General features: G+C 40.2%; 1 protein-coding gene across 9 annotated transcripts in view; it reads left to right on the forward strand.

Annotated features, from left to right (window-relative positions):
- rerea (arginine-glutamic acid dipeptide (RE) repeats a) overlaps positions 1-25,763 on the forward strand; it is a 500,784-nt gene that overhangs the window by 126,417 nt on the left and 348,604 nt on the right. For all 9 annotated transcript variants that reach the window (XR_013578875.1, XM_078557838.1, XM_078557840.1 and 6 more), the window contains one exon: positions 22,411-22,481. Coding sequence is in view for 7 of the 9 variants with exons in the window: in XM_078557838.1 (XP_078413964.1) it covers positions 22,411-22,481 (71 nt within the window). In the remaining 2 variants the exon portion in view is untranslated. The remainder of the gene's footprint in view (positions 1-22,410; positions 22,482-25,763) is intronic.

The following is a 25,763-nucleotide window of genomic DNA, read 5'->3' on the forward strand; positions in this document are numbered from 1 at the left end:
AGCATTATTCTTCATACATGAAACAGCAGGGTCTGTTCTACAAATAACCAAAGGCATTAACGTTTATGCTGTTTGGTTTTACAGATGATCTTTACTTTTTCAGAAATACTTCTCAGCCTTTGAAAACTGACCAGGAATAAAAATCAGTTACTAACGGGTGCATTCTTCAATGGAAGTTGGAACTGGTCCAATTCAGCTACTCCCAATTGACCAGTTGAGCTGCTATTCTGTATTTTCAGTCTATAAGTTAGTGTACAGAGCAATGGAGAAGATATAGCAGTACCCATCCACATGTTTAATATGATGAAGTAGCTAAATCTTTTGCAAAGGCTTCAAAGTGAATTTTAATTCTTTGTTCCAGGGAGTGGAAATGTAATGAAGACATTTACCATTTATTATTTTCAGTAAGCAATAAAGTCAAATTGTTTGTTAGGTTACTTTCTCCCTCCAGAGACAGATATGAGAATGATTAACTCCATGGGGGAGATGGTGGCATAGTGGTAATATCACTGGGTTTGTAATCTACAGGACCAGGCTATTGCTTTGGGGACATGGGTTCAAATCCCACCACAATAGCTGGTGGAATTTAAATTAATAAAATCTGGAATTTAGCCTCAGTAATGGTGACCATGAAACTATCATCAACTGTTGTAAAAACTCATCTGGTTCAATAATGTCCTTTGGGGAAGGAAATCCGCCATCCTTACCTGGCCTGACCTACATGTGACTCCAGACCCATAGCAATGACTTGTGCCTTGTGGAGTGCTGTACAGACTTTGGAGAGTCAGGTCACTCTGCACAGTGTTATGATCCCAGCTGATGTTATCACTGGACAAGCCAGATCCCTGCTTGATAAATCCTAACTTTTATTTTTAGTTTAGAAACATGGAGAGTGGCTACTGAACAGAGTCACAGGAGTCAGTTGATGAACTTCTAACAAAAGAATAAAACAGTTATTAGACAAGAAAAGATGAACTATATTAGAATACTCCTTCACCCACAAATATACCTTTACAGATATATACAGATTTGTAAGGATAATACAAGTTACAGAAGCTCTCTTATACTTTCATATTCACAGTAAGCACACAGTCCATGTAAACCAATAGGTGACCTGTGGTCAGGCGTGCCACTCTCTGAAACCAAGTGACAGATGCCACCCCAAACTGAAGCTATGGATCTCTTATCAACTCCCCCCAGATGCTTGTCACACCGTGAGCCAACCGGTCTCACTGAACTCAGTCTTTCATACGAGGTTTTCCAATCTTCACTCTCGAAGAACCCCCTTTGGAACCTTCTCCCAAATGACACTTTCTCTTGAATGCTGTTCCACAAGAGTCCACTTCCAGGGTTTCAAACTGTCCTTCCGATGTTCCTCTCCTCTGGATCGCCATATGTATTCAAGCTTTTTTCCACACACGCTCTGTTAGATACTCAGCCGTGCCAACAAAACACCGCTGCTTCACATGCCCATAGTAAAGAGTTACAGACCTTTGGCTCTCTCCTTAGATCTTCTGGCTTCTCGCAAGCCTATTTTGCTTTAAGTCTGCTTCCTGCAGCCGTCTCCTCTTTAATTTGGAGCTTTCTCCTCTACTTCATGCTTTCACTTCCATGGAACAGGATCTTGTTCCAGTTCCTGTATTTGGCCTCTGACTTAACTTAAAGGGCTTCTTGGGTCCTTTCTCCTTTTCCCTTCAGGACCTGCTTCCTGCAGTTCTCTCTCCCAGTAGACTGCTGGCAACTTGGTATCTCCCTTGAGATTCAGAACTCACTTGAAATTCACTGTTACTTTAACTTTAGAGCATCTCACCTAAGATTCTTAGACATTTTCCTCAGCAATCTGCTAGTATGTCCAGCTAGAGGGAGACTTAAACTGCTTCCCCTGTCTTAGAGTATAATCACCAACTGAGCTCAAACTGCTTTTTGTTTCTCGTTGTTTGTGGGCCCCTGTTGCTAGGCAACAGCACAGTTTTTTCTACCTTGTTTGTTTTAACATCCCCTCACGAGTCGTAAAACCTCATTAGATGCAGGCATCTTCTAAAGTGAAACTATAACTCAAGTTCCCCCCTTTCTTAACAGACACATACAGAAACACAAATTAAACTTAAAGCTAAAACTCATTCCTAACACCCACAAATGCAAACATAATTTACTTAAACTATTTCTAGTTCCTAACAACAGAATTCCTAGCCTTTGACCTGCCCTTGTAGCCACAGTATATAGCTGGTCCTGTTCGGTTTGACTCTTAACTGCCCTTTGAAATGGCCTAGCAAGCCACTCAGTTCAAGGGCAATTAGGGATGGGCAAAAAATGCCAGTCTTGCCAGCAAATAAAAAAAAATCATAAATTGTATTTGCATATATAAGTTTGTAACTTGTATGACTTACTATCAACACACCAGATATCAAAACTAATGCAGAGTTTAGAATAATATGAAGCAAAAAGAAAAATGTTTGTAATGATTTAAAAATAGATAAGGAAGATTGGTAAACTAGTGCAAGAGGACAAAATACACTATTTAAAAAGTAAATTGCAACAAAGTCGAAGGAAATGAAGAGAGACTGGCATTATTTGTTGCAAGCCATATATTTAAGAAACTGCAGTCACTTACCATCGTGTATACATACTCACTCTATCCTGATAGTATTCCCATGGCACTAATTGAATCAATGGGAGAATTCATGAATTCATCGGAGTATTTAGAAAAGATAGTGGTCATTAATGAGATGATCATTAAGATACAGTTTTTGCCTGCTCAGTGAACCTATCTGTATCCCTTTGCAGCCTCTTTGCATCCTCCTCGGAGCTTATTTTCCCAAAGAGTTTTGTATCATCAGCAAACTTGGATATATTAGACTCAGTCCCCTCATCCAAGCCATTGATAATGATTGTAACTAGCTGTGGCCTTAGCACAGATCCTTGTGGTGCCTCACTAGTTACAGTCTGCCAACCCAAAAATGACCTGTTTATTTCTATTCTTTTCTGTCTGATAACCAATTCTCAATCTACACTAATATCTTCCCCCCAACCCTATGAGCCTTGATGTAATAATCTTGTATGTGGCACCTTATTGAATGCTTTTTGAAAATCCATTGTTTTAAAAATGGTGCATATGCAGGCACTATAGGCAAACAATATTTCTTGCAGACAAATTTCTTGCATCTTAATTTCCATGATACCAAAAAAAAGCAGTTAGGAAATTTGCTGTGAAGAACTAACATTATAGTATATACTATATTATAGTTCTAAATAAAATCCATTTTATCGCTCTTTTATACAGTCATTATGGCACAGAAGGGGGCCATTCAACCATTGAGTTCATGCTGGATCTCTGTAGAGCAACCCAGCCAGGCCCATTCCCCCACCCTATCCCCTTAGCTCTGCAAATTTATTTTCCTCGTGTCCATCCACTTTCCTTTTGAAGTCATTCATTTTCTCTGCTTCTACTCGAATTTAGTAAAAGAAGTGTGAGGTGATGCATTTTGGCTGAAGGGATAGGGAGAGGCAATGTGGAGTAAATGGTGCAGCTCTAAAGATTGTGCAGGGATAGAGGGACCTGTGGGTTCATGTGCTTAGATCTTTGAAGGTGGCAGGACATATTGAGAGAGCAGTTAGGAAAGCATACGGGACCTTAGGCTTCATAAACAGAGGTATTGAGTACAAAAGCAGGGAAGGTATGCTGAATCTTTATAAAGCTCTGGTCAGGCCACAACTTGAGTATTGCAACCAGCACTGGTCACACACTTTAGGAAGGATTTAACGGTCCTTGATAAGTTGCAGAGGAGACTTGCAAGAATGGTTCCAGGAGGAGCGATTTTGGCTGTAGGGCTGCGTTGGAGAAGCTGGGATTGTTTTACTAAGGACAAAGGAGGCTGAGGGAAGATTAGAGAGGTGTCAAAATTATGACAGGTTTAGCTATGGTACACAAAGAGTTGTGTTGTATACTGACTCCCTGGAAATCATTTTCTCTGTGAGGTCTACTCTTGGAACAGGAGCCTAAGCCTCAGTGCAAGCTGTGTCCAGTACTTTGTTCCACTTTGAGCCCCCTAGAATATTTCCTCACTCATTTTCACAAGCTACAGCCAGATCAAATTTGTACACCACAACAATTTGCATTGATACGGTATCATTAATGAAGAAAAATATCCCAAGATAATTATGGAGAGAAGAAAGGAAATAACACTGAGCCATGGTGGGAGAGTTAAGAGAGGTGAACAAAGCTTGATTGCAAGGGTGGGTTTTAAGGAGACATTTAATTTTTGGAGAGAAAGGTAAAGAGCTTTTGGGTGAGGAGCTGGGCGGGGAAATGCAGGGAATTTCAACAAGTTGCACAGGGGCTACAATTCACATGGAACAGCTTCAGAGGTAACTAAATTATCCTTTTTCCCATTACATTTTACTTGTGGAATGAAATTGCAGCAAGTTACTTTATAGTTATCCCCAATACATTGCACGTTATTAAACCGCTCAAATTTAATTTACTGTAACTTAAAGGCAGCCTATTTCAACACTGTCAAAATCTGGGTTGCTTCCAACAGCACATGGCAAAAATAATATAAATAGCATCACCAGCAGTGTTCACCATCTGAAACACAGATCAAGCCACTAATAACTGCTGTTAATTTCAACACTGAAGTAAACCAACTAAAAAAGACCAATATCATTGTCTGTAAAACAGTGATCCTTACATTCCTGCCCTCTTCAAATTTATATATTAATTCACTCATGGGATATGGGTGTCGCTGGCTACCCAGTGTTTATTGCCCATCCCTTATTGCCCTTGAGAAGGTGGTGGTGAGCCGCCTACTTGAACTGCAGTCCATGTGGTGTAGGTACACCCACAGTGCTGTTAGGAAGGGAGTTCCAGGATTTTGACCCAGTGACAGTGAAGGAACGGCAATATATTTCCAAGTCAGGATGATGTATGTCTTGGAGGGGAACTTGCAAATGGTGGTGTTCTCATGCATCTGCTGCCCTTGTCCTCCTAGATAGAAGTTGTGAGTTTGGATGGTGCTGTTGAAGGAGCCTTGGTGAGTTGCTCCAGTGCATGTTATACATGGTACACAGTGCTTCCAATGTGCGTCAGTGTGGAGTGAATTTTTAAGTTGGCAGATGGAGTGCCAATCAAGTGAACTGCTTTGTCCTGGATGGTATCGAGCTTCTTGAGTGTTGTTGGAGCAGTACTGATCCAGGCAAGTGGGGCGTATTCCATTACACTCCTGACTTGCGCCTTGTAGAATGGTGTATAAGCTTTGAGGAGTTAGGAGGTGAGTTACTGTTCACAGAATTCCCAGCATTTGACCTGCTCTTGCAGCCACAGTATTTATAAGGCTTGTCCAGTTCAATTTCTGATCAATGGTAAGCCCCAGCACATTGATAGCAGGGGATTCAGCGATTGTAATGCCATTGAATGTCAAGGCATGATGGTTAGATTCTCTCTTGATGGAGGTGATCAATGCCTGGCACTTTGTTTGGCGCGAATGTTAATTGCCACTATCAGACCAAGCCTGAATGTCATCCAGGTCTTGCTGCATATGGACACAGACTGCTTCAGTATCTGAGGAGTCACAAATGATGCTGAACATTGTGTAATCATCAGTGGACATCCCCATGATCTTATGATGGAAGGAAGGCCTTTGATAAAGCGGTTGAAGATGGTTCGGCCTTGGGCACTACCCTGAGGAACTTCTGCAGCGGTGTCCCGGGACTGAGATAATTGACCTCCAACCACCACAACCATCTTCCCTTGTGCTAGGTATGACTCCAACCAGTGGAGAGTTTTCCTTGGGTTCCCATTGACTCTAGTTTTGCAAGGGGTCCTTCATGCCACTCGGTCAAATGCTGTCTTGATGTTAAGGGCAGTCACTCTTACCTCACTTGTTGAGTTCAGCTCTTTTGTCCATGTTTAGACCAAGGTTGTAATGAGGTCAGGAGCTGAGTGGCCCTGACGGAACCCAATCCGAGTGTCAGTGAGCAGATTATTGCTGATTACGGGCCACTTGATAGCATTGTCGACTACACCTTCTATCATGTTGCTGATGATCGAGAGTAGACTGGTGGGGTGGTAATTGACTGGATTTGCCCTGCTTTTTGTGGACAGGACATACCTGGGCAATTTTCCACATAGCTGGGTAGATGCCAGTGTTGTAGCTGTACTGGAACAGCTTGGCTAGGAGTGCAAGCAGTTCTGGAGCACAAGATTTCAGTACTATTGCCGTGATGTTGCCAGGGCCCATAGACTTTGCAGTATCTCGTGCCTTCCAGCTGTTTCTTGATAGCACGTGGAGTGAATCGAATTGGCTGAAGACTGGCATCTATGATGCTGGGGACCTCAAGAGAAAGCCGAGATGGATCATCCGCCTGGCACCTCTGGCTGAAGATGGTTGCAAATGCATCAGCCTTGTCTTTTGCACTGATGTGCTGGGCTGCCCCATCATTGCCGCACCTCCTCCAGTGAGTTGTTTAATTGTCCACCACCATGGACGACTGGATGTGGCAGAACTGCAGAGCTTAGGTCTGATCCGTTGGCTGTGGGATAGTTTAGCCCTGCCTATTGCATGCTGCTCCTGTTGTTTGGCATGCAAGTAGTCCTGTGTTGTAGCTTCGCCAGGTTGACAACTCATTTCTAAGGTGTGCCTGGTGCTGCTCTTGGCATGTCCTCCTGCACTCTTCATTGAACTAGGGTTGATCCCCTGGCTTGCTGTTAATGGTAGAGTGGGGGGCATGCCAGGTCATGAGTTTACAGATTGTGGTTGAAACAATTCTGCTGCTGCTGATGGCACAGGATGCCCAGTTTTGAGTTGCTAGATCTGCTTGAAATCTATCCCATTTAGCACGGCGGTGGTGGTAGTTCCACACAACAGGATGGAGAGTATCCTCAATGTGAAGGCAGAATTTTGTCTCCACAAGGACTTTGCAGCGGTCACTCCTATCAATACTGTCATGGACAGATGCATCTGCAACAGGTAGCTGGTGAGGATGAGGTCAGGTAGGCTTTTCCCGCTTGTTGGTTTCCTCACCACCTGCTGCAGACCCAGTCTAGCAGCTATGTCCATTAGGACTTGGCGAGCTTGGTCAGTAGTCGTGCTACAGAGCCACTCTTGGTGATGGATGTTTAAGTCTGCCACCCAGAGTACATTCTGTGCCCTTGCCACACAGTGCTTTTTTCAATTTGTGTTCAACATGAAGGAGAACTGATTCATCAGCTAAGGTGTGGGGCGAGGGTAGGGTGGGGGAGCAGTAGGCTGGCTGAATGGCCCACTACCTCTCCTACATTTTATGGTCTTATCAGATTTTTAATCAGTAAGGGAATCAAGGGTTATGGGGGAAAAGACAGGAAAGTGAAGTTGAGGATTAACAGATCAGCCATGATCTCATTGAATGGCAGAGCAGACTTGATGGGCCGAATGGCCTACTTCTGCTCCTACATCTTTTGGTCTAATGTTTGACCTGATGCCATAAGACTTCATGAGGTCCTGAGTCAATATTGAGGACTCCCATCCCAACTCCTTCCTGGTATACCACTGTGCTGCCTCTGGTGGATCTGTCCTGGTCAGATACGACACAGTGAGGGGTGCTGATGGTGGTGTCTGGGACACAGCCATACTCTCCAAATCATGCATTGCTGACAATGTCATGCTGTTTCTTGACTTGTCTGTGGGACAACTCTCCCAATTTTAGCACAAGCCCCCAGGTGTTAGTAAGGGGAATTTTGCAGGGTTGGCAGGGCTGGGTTTACCGGTGTCATTTCTAGTGCCTAGTTTGATGCCGGTTGGACCGTCTGATTTCATTCCTTTTAGACTTCATAGTGGTTTGATATAACTGAGTGGCTTGTTAGGCCATTTCAGAGGGCAGTTAAGAGTTGATCACATCGCTGTGGGTCTGGAGTCACATGTAGACCAGACCAGCGAAGGATGGCAGCTTTCCTTCGCTAAAGGACATGATTGAACCAGATGAGCTTTTACGACAATCGACAATGGTTTCATACTGAGGCTAGCTTTTTACTTCCAGATTTATTAATTAAATTTAAATTTCACTAGCTGCCGTGGAACCCGTGTCCCTAGAGCATTAGCCTGGGCCCTAGACTACCAACCCAGTGGCATACCACCTCCCCTTAAATTGCATTCGTTTTAACAGATTATCTGGTCATGATCACATTGCTGTTTGTGGGAGTTGCTGTGCACAAATTGGCTGCCATGTTTCTTACACTACAACCCTGATGACACTTCAAAAGTACTTCATTGGCTGTAAGGTACTTTGAGATTTCCAGTTTTTTTTCATTTAATTTGAAACATTTTGTGGTTCTTTTGCTATTTAATAAAGCAGAAATTCCTCCTCTTCCTAAAATTAGTTGAACTTCTTAGTTGCACTCAAAAGCAATAAATAGAGCAAATTAATTTAATATGCTATGCTGCTTACGAATCCTATTGTGCAACACACATCCCGCCATGTTATTGTTTCACCATCGGATGTTACATATTTTGCCAACGTGCATTGATGCTTTCACTCCACACAGCAAACTTTCACTGTCACATTTCTTGATTGGCTTAAAGAAAAATGACAGCAGATCAAAACTGATGGTGGGGAAGATTGGAATCAGAAATGAGGAAAGTAGTCTGGAAACTGCGGTGAGGAATTACTAACAAAACAGTCAAACCTGAATGATCCATCAGGAGAACCTAGAGAAGGTGGTGTTCCAATTAAATCATTCAAGAAACTAATGTCCAAGATATAGTTTGTAAAGGCGTAATAAGTTTCCATATTTCACAACCTAGTTAAAATTAACAATAAAGTTGTCTTAGTGTGCTTTTGAACACCACCTTTAATATTTCTACTTGAAGGCCTCAGCCTCTCCCTGAAGCCTTGACTTGCGCTTGTTATTTTTGCACAGACCTGTGACTCTTAGAAATTTATAAAGGCCGTCACATTCTCAGCATGTCTCAAAGTACTTCACAGCTAATGAATAGCTTTTAAAGTGTGTTTTTTTCGGTCCCCAAACATGGTAGCCAATTTGCACAAAGCAAATTGTATTCTGAAGACAAGTCTGCAGTCTTCAGTGTTCCCAATCTGTAGAATTTGATCTCGTACAATGTTTCTCATCCGTCTTCAACCGTGTCTGTTTTGTGTATTTCAAAATTATTCGTTAACAAAAGCTAGAGAACATATCTGAAATTTTATTCAGGTAAAATTGGAAAAGACCTTTTAAAGCATGGCCAGAAAATAGTTAGAGCCAAGGACAGGAGAAATGAAATACACAAAAATCCACTGCATGACCAACCATACTGATTGTGCATTATTCAAACAAAACATGCCATAGATGTGCAACCAGTTATTTTTCTAGTAACATGGTGACTCTGTGTACAACAGTATTTTAGTTTGTACAGTTGATGGAAGTGATTTTAATTCAACTGGACAGTGAATTTGATTCAAGCTTCAGCTAATCTTTTGAACAAAAGTTGATGACTTCATTTGTTTTAAACTTCAAAAAAACATGTCAGACTAAAAGAGAGCAGACAAGGTGCTATTGTTTATAGAGCTGCTACGATTAAATGGAAAATCCTAGAAGATATTTAACATGCTTCTTTGGTACATTAACCTGAGAGAAAACGTAATCTATTTCTCGGGTTTCCAATTCCAAAGAAAAATGTTTTCAGGTCATTTCTGGGCTTGTTTGTGATTGACGAGATTAGTTATTTACCAGGGACATTGGGTGCAAGCATTTTCGAAGAAGTACAAAAATTACTAATTGAAATAAATGTAAATTAAAGCAGCTGCTGTTATTTACTATTGCAGAGAGATAAAGATACTGGGATGGTTATCCGTGCACTCTAATGTTTAATGAATGATACTATTCCATCAATCAACCAAAACATAATGCACTCCATAGTTGCTGAGTTCCATTGGAAACTGCCAGACCTTGGGTTCCTCCCCCAGTGTTGCTAAACCACATAACATTCTTGCATTGCCCACACCAAACTCCAGGACCCCCACTCCCAAACCCGGTGCTCTCAAACACCAGAACAGTTGCCCCCAAATTGCCAGAGCTCACAATCATCCTTCACCCTGTTAAATTCCAGAACCAAATTTTGACGTTTTCACTTGTATTTTCAATTCCTTCCATGGTCTTGCTCCTCCCTGACTTTGTAATTCTCCAGCCCTATAACTCGGTGGAATCTCTCAGCTCCTCCAATTATGGCCTCTTGTGCATCCAAATTTTCTTTGCTCCATTATTGGCAGCCATGCCTTCAGCTGCCTATGGCTTAGACTCTGGAATTCCCACTGAAACCTTTTTGCCATTCTACTTCTTTCTTCCTCTGAGAGGTCCCATTAATCTACCTCTTTGACCAAGCTTTTAGTCACCTGCCGTAATTCCTTTTCATGTGTCTCAGCGTCAGAATGTTGTTTTATAACCCTCCTGTGAAGTACTTTGGGTCCTTTCATCATGCTAAAGAGTATATAAACTTAAATTGTTGCAATGCCAGTCTTATCCTTTTACATGTTCTTAAGTTACATACATACAGTTCATGTGTAATGAGAGTCTGGTAATTTACATTTGTTTTATCCTTACTACCAGCTGCCTCCCACTGCCACACTTTATCTTTCAATTGGGAAAGCAGGCCAATTCTTCAGCAGACAGATGTGCCGCTATGTGATGGGGCATTTTACTGCTGGTTTTACCTTTACTGTGTGCTGCTCCATCTAGTGGTTTTATGAAGAAATTATAAAATCTGTCCAATTAGGCGGTCATTTAAAAGTCAGAGTAGACTATATTCAAACTAGCAGCACTTTGATTAGGAAACAAATGCTGTATAGTTTAGTTTTGCATATTTATTTGACATTTCATTTGAGAGTGAGGATGAGCAACAAAAGCTTTAAAATAATCATAGTGATGTTGTTTGACTTCAATAGTAACATGAAGTAGAGATTGTGCATTATTTCGTTGTTTTCAGCTCCAGCTATTCCGCATTAACTGCTGGATTAAAAATAGTTTCTAAATTTAGCATTTCACATTCTGTGATGCATTATAATGCTGTGAGAGTTGAGAGTAATGATTAAAACATACCTTTTTTTCCTTTTAACTTGCAAAACTGGATTTACTGTCACGGTATAACAGAATGTCAAAACAAACTGTATTGCCATGACGTCATAATCCAGTTACATATTATTTCAAGGAAATCAAAGTCAGAATAAAAATACGGACAAAAGTAGTAGGATCTTATTTCACAAAAACATGTCAACATAAAATGCATTGCTGATATGGCATTTATCAGTACCTGTATTAGTATTTCTCATTTTCACCAACCAGCAAATTATTGAATTGTAATTATTCTTACTATGAAACTATGAATGAAAATCTTGTTTTCCAGGAAAACCTTGCAAATTTACAGAACTTTGTGGTTAACCAGCAGTCTGTTTGTAACCATTGAGAATGAATAAGTTTGAAAATCCTGACCTTTTCTTGAATGCATTCTCATGAGGTTATTGCAATAAAAAGGGTAGTTAAAGATTCACATTGATTCTTTGCATTGCTGGTCAATATCATCATATATCCAAACATTTAAAAAAAAATATCCAGCAAGCAAGCAAAAACCCAAAAAATCTTAATTACTCAGTGTTGAATATATATTCAAGGACAGACAAACTTCAAAGCACCAGTATTATACTTTGAAGTGCCATAAAAGGACAACAAAGTGAGCCATGTATTACATTTTATTAAGTAACTATTAGTAAAATTTGCAGATGATGCATTCCTTCCAAATGGGAACATAAGAGTTCACTAAATTTTGAGGTTAAGTGTGTGTGCTTTAACATTTAAATTCATAACAGTAAATGTGCCCAAGGGGAGCAATGCTTTGAAGTTCTTGTCCATTGTTTTATGTTTGTGTTAGCATTGTACTTGGTCAGCTGCAAGAATTGATCTTATGAAATTGCTTTTCATACGTGTGTTCTCCTTGGTCTCACTCCATATAAAAAACAGGGGGCCCCTATTGACTTTTAAATGGCACTTTAAACAAGTCTTATCATATTTTTAGGTAAATTTTAGCAGTGTATTGACCTTTGTTTCTCCAGAGTTGGACTTTGGAGGGGCAAGTAATTAGCAAGGCAAATGAAAAGTTGCCCTTTATTGCAAGGGGGATGGAGTAGGGAACTTTTGCTACACCCATACAAGGCATTGGTGCAACCACACCGAGAGTACTGTGTATAATTTTGATGATACTTAAATGGGGATTTACTTGCATTGGAAGCAGCTCAGAGAAGGTTCACTAGGCTGATGTCTAGGATGAAAGGGTTTTCTTATGAGGAAAGGTTGAGCAGTTTGGGCCTATGCTCATTGGAGTTTAGAGGAATGAGCGGTGATCTTATTGTGAGGGAGCTTGACAGGGTAGATGCTGAGAGGATGTTTCTTCTTGGGGTGCAGGGGGCATATGCTGGAATCTAGAACTCGGTACACAGTTTCAAAATGGGTCCCCCATTTAAGGCAATGAGACAAAATTCCTTCTCTCAGAAAGTTGTTAGTCTTTGGAATTCGCTTCCCCAGCGAGCATTGGCTGGGCCATAATGTTCATAGCTGAGTTAGACAGATTTTTGATCTACAAGGGAGTCTAGGTTGGGTGGGGGCGGTGTGATGAGCAGGTGGCAGAAAAGTAGAGGCCAAATCAGATCGGCCATTTCTTACTGAATGGCAGAGCAGGCTCGAGGGGCCTCAGGCTCAGAGAAGGTATAATAAAGGCCTATCAGAAAACCTAAACTATAACTCTAAATAGGATTACCAGCCATGTTTGGATGTATTTCTAGAGATTTCATCACATGACCCCCGACCTCGAACTAGCCCACCTCACCACCAATGACCCATACTCCAGGCACACTGCCTCCCAGACCAATTAGAAAGAGAACTGACTCTTCATTAATCTTAACTGTTAGGGAAAAAGCTTTCCCACCCCCCACCCCACCATCTCCAATAATTTTATATCTAATGAATGAAAGAACACCAGAGAGAACTCCACTGATCTTCCTCGGAATACTGCCACAGGATCTTTTACATCCACCCGAGCAGGCAGACTCGGGTTAAAGTTTCATCTGAAAGCACCCTCTCAGTACTGCACTGGTCAACCTTGATTTTTGTGCTCTATTCTTGGAAGAGTTATAAGAAAATTATGAAACAAAATTTCGTTTAAAGCTTCTATAATTCTTCATCTGGATTGCTTGCAACTGTGGCCTGGATATTAATCTTCAAGAATGCAGGACAACCCTGGACAGTTGGCAACACTAGCAATGACATGGGTTTGCTCGAAATATGGGAATTAGGCATATTGTTTTAATAGAACAGAGAAAAAGTTTCTAATGTGAATATTATGTTTGACCTGGTAATACTTGCTATAAGACATTAGGGACCGGACCTGCAAAATCATGTTAGCAAAACATTTACTGAGCATGAAGACTTGTTTTCAGTAGTTTTCAGACTAGTTTCTTGGATTGTCTTCAAGCTTGACTGCATCTCATGATCCTTACTCATGAAATTGATAACATTAAGGACCATTTATGCATTGCACCTCGAATTTGAATGCTTTTATTTGAATGCTAGTTTACCATCTCAAATTGTGCCAGATTTTTATCAAGTCCTGCAATAGACATTCTGTAATATGACATGATTCCTCACAAAGTTAATTGGGCTGTTCTGAATACCATTTTAAACATTAATTCTGACCCAATAAACTTGATCCATACTCCAGGCACACTAAAGTTAACGAAAGTCATTTTTAAAATATTCATTCATGGGTTGTGGGCGTTGCTGGCTAGGACAGGATTAATTGCCCATCCCTAATTGCCCTTGTTCAGAGGGCATTTAAGAGTGAACCACATTGCTGTGGGTCTGGAGCCACGTGTAGGCCAGACCAGGTAAGGACAGCAGATTTCTCTCCCTAAAGGACATTAGTGACCCATATGGGTTTTTATGACAATTGGCAATGGTTTAATGGTCATCATTAGACTTTTAATTCCAGATTTTTTTTAACAATTCAAATTTAGCAGGATTTGAACCCTGGTCTCTGGATTACTAGTCCAGCAACAACATCACTACACCATCACCTCCCCTTAACTCTTCTTAAAATTTTTGCGAAACACATATTTAAAATTGTTTTTAGAGACTTGATGACTGAGACTTTTAAACCCATGATGGCTAAGTGATTGCATCTTTTGATGTGGTGCATAGATCTGGTGCAGAATTTGATGAGAAACAATGAGGTTATTGTGATTTGACTTCAGTACCTAGGCTAAGTGGATGAGGGCAGGACTGGTAAATCAGCCAGGGTTCTTGCCCCTGGCTCCCAGTCAGTGATCTCCATTGGAAAGTACCTAGGTGGATGTCAGGTGAAGGATTGGATTGTTGTCAACTGTGATGTCCCCTTGCAGTTGAATAACTTTCCAAAATTCACACACTCGGTTTATGCATGAAGAATGATCACATGGAGTAATAATTAGGCTGTTAGACAGCGACTGTTGCTGTGAAAGGACTATGTTACAGTATGAATCACTGCACCTTTCTTTTCCAATTTTCTCCCTATTTCTCCTAAGGGCAGAGGTTGATATAGCAAATTTGGCCTTTTGTAGTATTCAGTTACATTTTGACTGATTCTTGCAACATTATCTGTCATTGACTTTCGCCAAGCTATATTTGTTGGTGTATCATCTCCTTCCTAATGTAAGCAACATAAAGGATGTGAATACTTCAACTTGAAATATAAACTGAAAATGCTGGAAATACTCAACAGGTTAGACTTCTGGAACAGAAGGAACCAGATTTAAGCAACTCGAGTAATTCCAGCCTGATTAAGGAAGAAGTTGTCTCAAATGGTGTTTACAGTTGCCTATCGTAAAGGCAGAATTATTGCAAATTCCAGTTGATACAAGCAAAAGCGCACTATTTTTGAACCAGTGTAATGCCTGAACAAATGTCAGCTTACAACTGTTCTGTGAATGTGGCTCATTTCTTTGGAGACTTGAAATTCATTTCCTTTTATGTAGGCTAATAAATAACCAAGTACTGTGGAGCCACATACTGTGAGGTGAAATTCTAATTCAGATTAAATTTTATTTATTTAACTTGGACCTAAGCCTTTGCTTGGGAAGAACATTGTAGCAAAATACAAAGATTCTAGCTCAATGAGTAAGTTTTGTTAGGCTTCTGTATTTTACACAAAGTAGTACCAGAGCATTTCATCAAGTAAATAAACATCATTGGTGCCAGTTTTGCCCCAATGAAATACGGTTCCTTTTAACCAAATACTATATGCAATGAGAATAGCATTGACCTCTAGCTCAAAGAACTTTGCATCCCAGAATATTTAGTCACCGTAGATAAAAACTAAAAATGTGGTAGTGGGAGGTTGCAGTGGGATCTAATTGTGGAAGGGAAAGATAAGGCATAAAAATACTTAGAGCAAATACTAGGAATTTGAGCAGATAACAATTGATATAAATTGGACACAATACTCTACATTGATTCAAATATATTAGTTAACCCTCCAGCAGAAACAACATGCTGACATTTTTAGTTTTTAGAAACACACTGATCAGCCAAAACTTGCAGAAACTTGATGTAAAATCTACTGTGTGCAGCTACTGCTCCATGTGAGTGCCAGCATAAAAGGAAAATAAATGTCACAAGGAATGAGCTTTGTCAAACAGCCTGCACTTATTAACAGCTGAACAACATAATTCATTAGCTACTGTCACGTTTGGATGTCAGTTTTATTTCCCTCTTGAAATGAGGGTCCTCAGCAATGTGCTCAGCAAGAGCTGATATTAGCTGAACAGCCAAGCAGTTTGCTCATTGCCAACCATATGAGAGAAAGAATGTACATGTTTACCACTGTAAAAGCAGCTGGTTGTTGTTTTGTGCACTGCTTAAGGCATCCTTATATTTCTAAGTATTTTTTCTTGTTTTCCTGGCAAACATTGTGCCATACAGCATGTCACATGACACAGCAATAAGATAAAAAGTGTTGAATGCTGCCAATAAATCTGCTGGCTGAGTCCAGGAAGGCCCTTCATGAACATATGTTGCTAGATTAAGATTTTTAACTGATGAAGAAAGGATTAACTCTAATCAGAAACTCCAGTTTTGGAGTTGTGTGGGATCGCACTGAAAATGCTTCCTTTTATGGTCTACAAAGCACACAACCATTATGCTACCATCGGATATTTTCAACAGTAAATGTAAGATGACAGGCAAGCCATCTTAGAAGATATGTAAATGTTGACTTTTTAAAAATTTGCATTATAAAATGGGAGAATGTGCTAATATGAAATATAAATTTTATGGAAATGCTATACGATTTTTAAGTAAGGGGGTAGTAAGAAAGGTTCTGAAGGGGCTTGACTGGTTAGGCACTGTGAGGTTGTTTCCCCTAGTTGGGATCATAGTCACGGGATAAGGGGTTGATCGTTTAGGCCTGAGATGAGAAACTTCTTCGTTAAAGTGTTGTGAATCTTTGGAATTATACACCCTAGAGGGTTGTGGATGCTCTACATTGAGTATATTCAAGGCTAGAATAGATTTTAGGCCTCATGGAATCGAGGGTTATGGGGACTCGGAGGAGGGGGGTGGTGGGGGAAGTGGACTTGAGGCAGAAGGTCAGCCATGATCAAATTGAATGATGGAGTAGACTTGAGGGCTGTATAGTCTGCTCCTCCTTTATTATGTTCTTATGCATGTTCATTTTATAGTGTGTGGTTTTGACTATCACTCCACAGATGGAAGTGTGCAGGCTGTGTTTGCTGCAGTTAGTTTGATTTTTGTGTATAAATTATTTTTGACAGACATCGATGTAATTAAAAGTTTGTCAAATACAAAAAGTTATTATGTTGACTTATCTCATCAGCAGTTTTCCAGTTGAATGTAACTCAAGTTGAGCAGGGCCCATGTTTTTCTTTTGCCTGTAGTGATGATCACCTATTTTTTCATACAAAGTCTTCCTCCCCATTTGAAAACTTGCCCATATAAGAAAATGAAAAGTCAACACATGGAATTTTTAATTTTGTGGATACTCTGCAGTAAGAATTGACCTACTCATGTTAACAAGATAAATTAATGATTTTGCTTGATTGGTGTTCATTCTTAGGACCCAGTTTTCTGAGTTTTTTTTTAAGTAATGCATTCTTAATGATACACGGCACTGTTCTGTTACAACCCAATTCCTTTTTTGTCTAGCAACTTTCTAGGACTGTCTCCATGAAAATCAACCTCCGTTACTGTTGTGAACATTCTAGCCTTCCTAAGAAAAAGCCACCATTGCACCCTACAATCTACTTTGTGCAAAGTGGGGTTCTTGAGCATAAACATGCAGTGCTAATTCTTAAAGATCATGTTGTATTGCTTATGGTCTGGCTTTTTCTGCATAGGAGCATGGAAAATATTCAGCTTACTCTATATATACATTTGTGCAAGACTTTCAGGTGTGTTGCCTTTTATTTAGGCAATTCCACCTTTCCACCAGTAGATTATGTTCAAAATTGTCATTAGGAGGACCAGCCCTACAATTTACTTGGTTACACTTTTTTTGTCAAACCAAGTTCCTCAGTTGATATTAATTACAAATGATCTCGAGAAAAGAACCCACTTGATGCATCGGGCAATTAAGTGAAGATGAATGACTGGAGGAGGAAAGTGATTGCAATCTGAGATAACACAGTTCATGCTTTCAGAAATCACTTACCCATGAGGCGTCTTGCTTCATGGTCACAAACATTACAGGGCAGACCAAAAAAGGGGCATTAGATAACTTGCCTTTCTGCCAGTTAACCATGTTGAATAATCTTGGAAAGATAAATTCAATTGATTGCCACCCATTTGGCAATAGACAATGAGCTTCTTTAGTCTATTATGAAATGCTTTGAGGTCTACCTGCACCAGTTTTTTTTTCAGGCCACTAGTTTGCTCTTTTGAGATCAGTAGTTTGACAAATCTTTTGGAAACTGATGTCACGTTATGATAAATTCATTTGACATCAGAGGACTTCCAGATGCCCACATTGTGTCTTAGAAGTGTTCAGTTGAACCATCTGCAGGTATATAACTTATTAGTATTATCAAAAATGACTTGAATTAATTACCAAATTTGTTCCTTCAAAATCTCCCTGATTTTTGATGTTCTGATGAGCCATTCTATTAGAAGCTTATTCTGGGCTGGACAATCATAGCCCCTCTTACCTCTCATTGGTTAGGAATCTGCTGCCTTAGTTGGGGCGTTAGCTTTTCCAAACCAGTTTGAGTAATTTAGCAATGGTTGGCTAGTTTGAATGACGAATGTTCAACTTCCCTTTGTCAGTGATGCTTGTAAAGTAAACAATCTTATTTTCAAAACAAAAACAGAATTACCTGGAAAAACTCAGCAGGTCTGGCAGCATTGGTGGAGAAGAAAAGAGTCGACGTTTCGGGTCCACACGACCCTTCACCCGAAACGTCGACTCTTTTCTTCTCCACCGATGCTGCCAGACCTGCTGAGTTTTTCCAGGTAATTCTGTTTTTGTTTTGGATTTCCAGCATCTGCAGTAGTTTTTTGTTAGAATCTTATTTTCGTGTGGTGCTCTTTTAGGTCAGTGGAACAAAGTAGTTTTATTATTCTTATTCTGGATTTGTGTCTTTGTTAAAAAGCAGATTGTGGGAGCCACGCATTAGCCTACCCCAGGGTTACCCCAGCCACTCATTTGCCTACCCCTAGCATTACTGGGGGCTGAAGCTTGGGCTTTTCTTGCTCTGCTTTTCATATATTTGCATTCCATCATCCATTGGACTGATGCATTAAAATTGTTCTCCCGTCTTATGCAGCTTTGGTGTGGTAAGTTGGTGAGTATTGAACTCTCATTATCAATCTTACCACTTATCCAGACTGTAAAGGATCGGGTGATGGTAAAATTTAGATCCAGTTTTTAGCATGATTGTTTTACTGGTTCTGAAACCTATTTTTTTTCTCTCAGTAGAAGTATTTATGTTAAATCAATATTTGTTACTGTAGATGTCAGTTTATTTCTTCAGGCAGAATAGCCTTTTACAGCTTCACTACAGGATGAAAATCATGTTTATTTTTCTGTATAATTTCTCTGTTTGATATCACCCTGTGAAAACTAGGTTAGTCTTTTGAATTTGTGTGGAGGGTTTGATTTGCAGAATAAATGGACAGGGAAATTACCTATTGTGCTTCTCCAGAACAACTGCCTTTTCTCTCTCTCCTTTCTCTCCTTTTATTGGATGGATCATTGTCTGCTGTGTAAGACTCCCGAGGCAGCCTTTGAATTGGTATTTACCGGGTAAACACTAGTGTTTATGTGGTAAAAGCTTTCTTTTGTAGGAAGGTAACAAAGTATTGGGAGGAATTTAAATTCCCATCCTTCATTAGTTAAGCTGACCTCTTATCCAGTAAATATTGTAATTTTATTTCTTATTGATTGTGGTGCAAGTTGATAAATTTTCAAAATCACTGTCAGATGTAATTTAGAAATACCTAAATGGCAGCCTGACAGACCAAATTAATTTAGCTTTCCAGAAATCCTGGATTTCTTTCAAAATGTTTTTGTAGATGTAATGTTTCCTCAATTTATCAATCAGAGTAATTTAGTTTCGGGTTTTCTGCACAGGTAGGTATGAATGCAAAGTGAGCTGAAGAGACTTTAACAAGCGATAGCACAGTTGAATACAATTTTCCCTTGTGTTATTAAATGATGCAAGTTTCTGTGTCTCAAATCATTTACCTATGATTAGATCAGTTGTTCAAGGTAGGCTTTTCTCACCCATGATATTTTCATAATGAAAATATGGCTCCCTACACACGCCTATAATCAGTGAAAGAAATGTTACACCCCTTAAGCCACAAGTATATTATAAGCTCTCTGACTATGTTTGAAAGCTTACAGGATTTGGCTTGCAAGCCTTAAATTATTGACTATGATGTCTGTTAAAATTTCAGTAAGTGATATTGTTTAAGAAAAATATTAAAATTGAGAGTTTGCAAAAATAATATACAGCCTTGTTTGTATAGCATCTTACGATCCCCGTAGAGACTGATAACTTTTAAAGAAGAATGCGAACTTCCAGTTGATAGCTGGAAGGATGACATAACAAAATTTCACATTTTAAGATTTTTATTGTCACAAGCTCTCTTCACTAAACACTCTTTTTGTAGGCAACTTATACTTGAAACCACAGAGCAGAACTCTCCCCATTTACTTTTAACACAACCAAAAATCCACTTCACAGGTATACTTAATATTCCTTTAGTTGTTCGATTCTCTGGACCCAATCCAAAGTGATTTTTAGCTCCTGAGGGTTTAGTACTTTCCTTTGCTTTCCAACCCTGGGAACTTTTAACCCCAGACTGTCTTTCATGATGAGGGTTGTCCTGGTGATTCTTAATCTAGCAAAAGCTAGGCGAATCTTCTATCTTCATTTCAAATCCTCACTAATTTGTCTCTTCAATCCGAGTGCAAACTCCACCTGCATTCCTGCTCTAGATTATACGTAATACAGCCATAATCATAAACCATAACTGTGTGGATATTGAGTTCAAATGTGGTGGGTTAATCAAACAAACTGCTGTGTTCTTAATGACCTCCAGCTTCTTGAATGTTGTGATTGTGTCAATCCATTAGTGGTGAGTGATCAATCACACCCTTTACTTAAACCTTGTAGATGGTCATAGCTTTGAGTGTTTGTCACCAAGTACCTAGCCTCTCTGTCCTGCTCTTGTAGCCATGGGCTTGATATAGTTGATCATGTCAAACATAAGATTAATAGTAATCCTCAATATAGTATGGTAGGGATTTGGCAATGGTGGCACTGTGGAAGCCGAAGGGGAGATGGATTGGTTTGCTCTCATTATGGTTGGTCGTTGTCTGATATGCATGCAGCATGAATGTCACTTGCCTCCTGTTATCCAGATGCTGCTGTAAGCTGGTATGAGCTGATTGTGAACAGAGATGAAAGCTGTGGAATCCTACAGGCCAATCACTCCTGACCTTGTGATGGAGGGAAAGTCATTGATGAAACAGATGAAGATGGTTGGGCTGAGAGTGTTTCCTACATTGTTGCAAATTGGCTGTCACTTTTCCCATATTACAACAGTGATTACACTTCAAAAGTACTTCATTGTAGAGAGCTTGGGAAGACCCAGAGGTCCTGAGAGGCACTTTAGAAATACAAATCTTCTTTTTCTTTCACTGCCACCAAGGCCAATATATCCTTCCTGAGGCATGGTGCCAAAACTGACACGGTACTATAGATGGGGTCAGACCAAGTCTCTGTACAAATGGAGCATAGCTTTTGACCCTTTGCATCCAGTCTCCTTGTGATAAACATTGCTAATCAAACAAACTGCTGTGTTCCAGCTTCTTGAGCATTGTGGTTGTATCATTCCATTGGTGGCGAGTGTTCAATCACATCCTTGACTTAAGCCTTGTAGATGGTCATGGCTTTGAGTGTTTGTCACCAAGTACCTAGCCTCTGTGTCCTGCTCTAGTGGCTATGGGCTTGATATAGTTAGTCGTGTCAAGCTTTAGATTAATAGCAATCCTCAATAAAATGGTGGGGATTTGGTAATGGTGGCACTGTGGAAGCCGAGGGGGAGATGGCTAACATTGCAGTGGCTTTTTTTGATTACTTTTTGTACATATGGATAGGTTTTTAGTGATTGGTGGATGTGGACTCCAAATTCCTTTACTCCTCCATAGCTCCTCGTCTCCATTGAGAATATTCTGATTTACCTTTCTCAGTTCCAAACTGGATGACCTTGCACTTCCACATGTTGAAGTTATGATTTTCTTGCTCACTTAATCTGCATTTGAAATTCCTAGCTTCTATCTACATAATTTGCTGTGCCTTATAACTTGGAGCCATCTAAAAACTTGAACATGCAACTTTCTATTCCTTCATGGAAGCCCTTGATTTTTTAAAATGTATTTGAAATGTTTACCTGTACTGAAATCCATATGCCACTGTTTTGCCCATTCATTCAATCTATTGATATCTCTTTGTAATTTTATGCTTACATCTACTCTGCTTAAAATGCTAACTATCTTTGTGTCTTTGACAAACTTGGATTCTGACCATCCCAGTCTGATGAGCTGAAAGCCTCTAAAATCAACTGTAATACAAATGTGAAATGAACATGGGTAGTTTCAACCTACTTTTTCCTGGTATGAATCCATAGCACAAAACTGCCCATAACTTCCTACTAAATTGACAGTCTGCTTCAAAAGAGCCCATAGGTTGACGGGTGTGGAAAATGAACAATGTCACACCTACTGAATTCCCTTGCCTTATTGAACATGTAATGCACAAAAGGTATCCTAGGTGTTTGCAATGATTCGCTTTTTCCCTGAAAGTGGTATATTTAATGTTCTGTTTTCCTTTTCTCATCAGATTGTGTTTATATAGAGAGTCGCCGCCCCAACACACCTTACTTTATCTGCAGCATCCAAGAATTCAAACTGGTGAGTATTAAATTCAACTGTGCAAAATTAAATCTCTCCTTCCTATTTTAAATCATCTGACAATTTTGTGCTGTTGATTTGTCTGAATATTATACAATTTAATGCCACAGTATGTATCTATCTCGTCTTTTCAGCTTGACTTAAAATTGCAGATTGTTATTCTGTTCGTGTGCAGAACATGCTATGTGAAGTCTTATGCCCTGCCAGTCAAAATGTCTGTAACAAAATCAAGCTCTCTTAATCATAAGTTGAGGGGTGGTGGTGGTAGGGGAAACTGCCACAGGCGAGTGTGATTGCACTTTTTGTCAATGTCCATGTCTACTCTCCAGCAGGAGCCACTGGATTGTGGTGCGTAGTGAGAAAACTGGCTGACTATTTTTACCCTTGCTCTTCCAGTTCCCTCACCTAGTGCAAGAGTGATAAAGGTAGTTGTAATATTCAAATTAAGACCAATTAATTCACCAAACCAGTATGGTTTTAAGCATAGAGCTGCTGTTGAGTTTGCTAAGACATAATGGCGCTGAAGCTTTCCTGTGGGAAAGTTTGTTTGTGATAGGGAGTTTTGTATGAAGCTGCACTGTAACCCTATATTTTTTACAAAAGGGATAATGGTTTTGAAGACATTGAATGCATTGACTGTTATTTTCCAGTAAGTGTTGACCCTGAGTTAATATTGATAAACTTCAGTGACATCACTGCATCTTGGATATTAATTATCATTGCCAGCATTGATATGTTTACAGTCTGATGATTAGTCTTAATTACTGCAGAAAAACTTCTAGTTATGACACATTCTATCACATTGCAATTTTGTCAGCAAGATTGCAAAGGTCATAGAATCATAGAGGTCTGCAGCACAGAAAAAGGCCCTTCGGCCCATCGAGCCTGCGCCAGTCATACAAGTACCTAACTATTCTAATCCCATTTTCCAGCACTAGGCCTTAAATGCCATGGCATTGCAAGTGCACATCCAAATACTACTAAAATGTTATGAGGGTTTCTGCCTCTACCACCCGTTCAGGCAGTGAGTTCCAGATTCCCACCACCCTCTGGGTGAATACATTCTTCCTCACATCCCCTCTAAACCTCCTGCCCCTTACCTTAAATCTATGCCCCCTGGTTATTGATCTCTCCACCAAGGGGAGAAATTCCTTCCTGTCTACCCTATCTATGCCCCTCATAATTTTATACACCTCAATCATGCACCCCCCTCAATCTCCTCCGCTCCAGGGAAAATAGCCCCAGTTTATCCAATCTCTCCTCATAACTAAAATTCTCCAGCCCAGGCAACATCCCGGTAAATCTCCTCTGCACTCTCTCTAGTGAAACACATTCTTCGTATAATGCGGATTCCAGAACTGCACGCAATACTCTAGCTGTGGCTTAACCAGCGTTTTATACAGTTCCAGCATAACCTCCCTGCTCTTGTATTCTATGCCTCGGCTAATAAAGGCAAGCATCCCATGTGCCTTCTTAACCACCTTATCTATCTGCCCCGCTATCTTAAGTGGACATGCACACCAAGGTCCCTCTGATCCTCGGTGCTTCCCAGGGTCCTACCATGCATCATGTATTCCTGTGCCTTGTTTGCCCTGTCCCAGTGCATCACCTCACACTTATCCGGATTAAATTCCATTTGCCACTGATCAGCCCATCTGACCAGCCAAAGGTCTGGTTAACATTGGCAATCTTCATGCATTTTCTTGTGTGGGAAGGGGGGCATTTGCCACATTGGAGTCTTTTCAGTCCATATTGTTTTAAGTTGCTGAGGACCTATGCATATACACCTTCAACTTCCTCAATCGAGCATCTTTGTTATTCATCTGAAAGGTCTGTCAGCCTGTGCAGTTTGTATGCTGCATTGACCATCCCAGCAGAAAGTCTCCAATACCATTGGTGTACACAGTATTTTGGGCAGTAGGAACTTTTCATCTCTTTTATAAAACTGTTGGTTAAAGTAGGACATTCAACTGCAGAGAAAGGATTTAAGCTGATTGATGTGAGTGCATGGAGGTCTAAACTGCTAAATGAACTGTTGTAGTGTGTGAAGCTGTTCCTGCATATATTTCCCAGTAGACAGTTTAAGCTGTTGGGGAAAGCCAAGGATACATTTCAGCAGAGAGCACTCTACACAGCAGAAATATCCAAGATGATTCAGATGGCTCGGAGTATTCCATTTTGAGATTATTGGATCGAACATGCTCTAGTAAGGCATAGGGAGAAACTATAAATAGAGACACTGAAACAATGGAATGCAAAACTAAGAGAGGTACTGGAAAATATACCTACATTTAAAAATTACTTAAGCTTAACTAGATATAAAAGGGCAGTTTTACTGTAGATCTATTTTGTTAACTCAAATTAACTGCAAATTAGATTTATGATAAATGTTGCTTTTAGACTATTGTTGAAATCGTATCTTTCATTAACATTTGACCAATGATTTTAGGAAGTATGGAATGATCATTTTCTTGTGCAGGTTTTTTATTTTTTGAAAGTTCTGGGTGATGGTGAGTAAGAAAGCATGGATCAGCAACAATAACCTTTTAAACAGTGGAAGATCCAATGGGATGCTTTACAAGGAGCCAAGAGATTGGATGTGAGCGAAAACAGGGTACATGGCTGAAGGTGTAGTTGAAGGGATGAGCTTTGAGAAACCCTTGTGAAGATGGGGAGAGGTATGGCAGATAGCATAGGTTTAGGAAGCAAATTCAACAGTTATAGCTATGTGATGACCAAAGGTTTTCCAGTTGATGGATTAGTGAACTGGAAGGAGCATTGCAGGCGAAAATTGTAAGGGTGAATGTTATGGTACGGCCATAGGCTGGAGGAGGCTGCTGATCGTAAAAAGACAAGGAAGGCTTTACGGTTAAGGATGAGGAGTTTGAAGTTAATACATTAGGGCGAACACATTGTTTTCACAGATTATTTTCAATAGAATATTGCGTTCTATAATAGACTTTGTCCAACTTGTTCCTTCAACCGAAGAAAAGCTTTCCCTCCCTCTGCATTGCATCTATGCCTCCTTTCTTCCTTCCCTCCTCTCCCCTTTGTCCTTTCCTCTCTCCCAACATCCTCCTCCTCCTCTGCCCCATGTTCCCCTGCCTCCCTTGCCATCCCCGCCCTCATTTTCCTACATGATACTCCATCTGCCAGACTTTTTGCCCACTCACTCAACCTATCTTATCCGCCTGCAACCTCCTTACGTCTTCTTCACAACATAGAATCATAGAGATCTACAGCACAGAAAAAGGCCCTTCGGCCCATCGAGTCTGCACCGGT

This window comes from Cetorhinus maximus, chromosome 15 (assembly GCF_964194155.1).
Source record: "Cetorhinus maximus chromosome 15, sCetMax3.hap1.1, whole genome shotgun sequence".
NCBI lineage: Eukaryota > Metazoa > Chordata > Chondrichthyes > Lamniformes > Cetorhinidae > Cetorhinus > Cetorhinus maximus.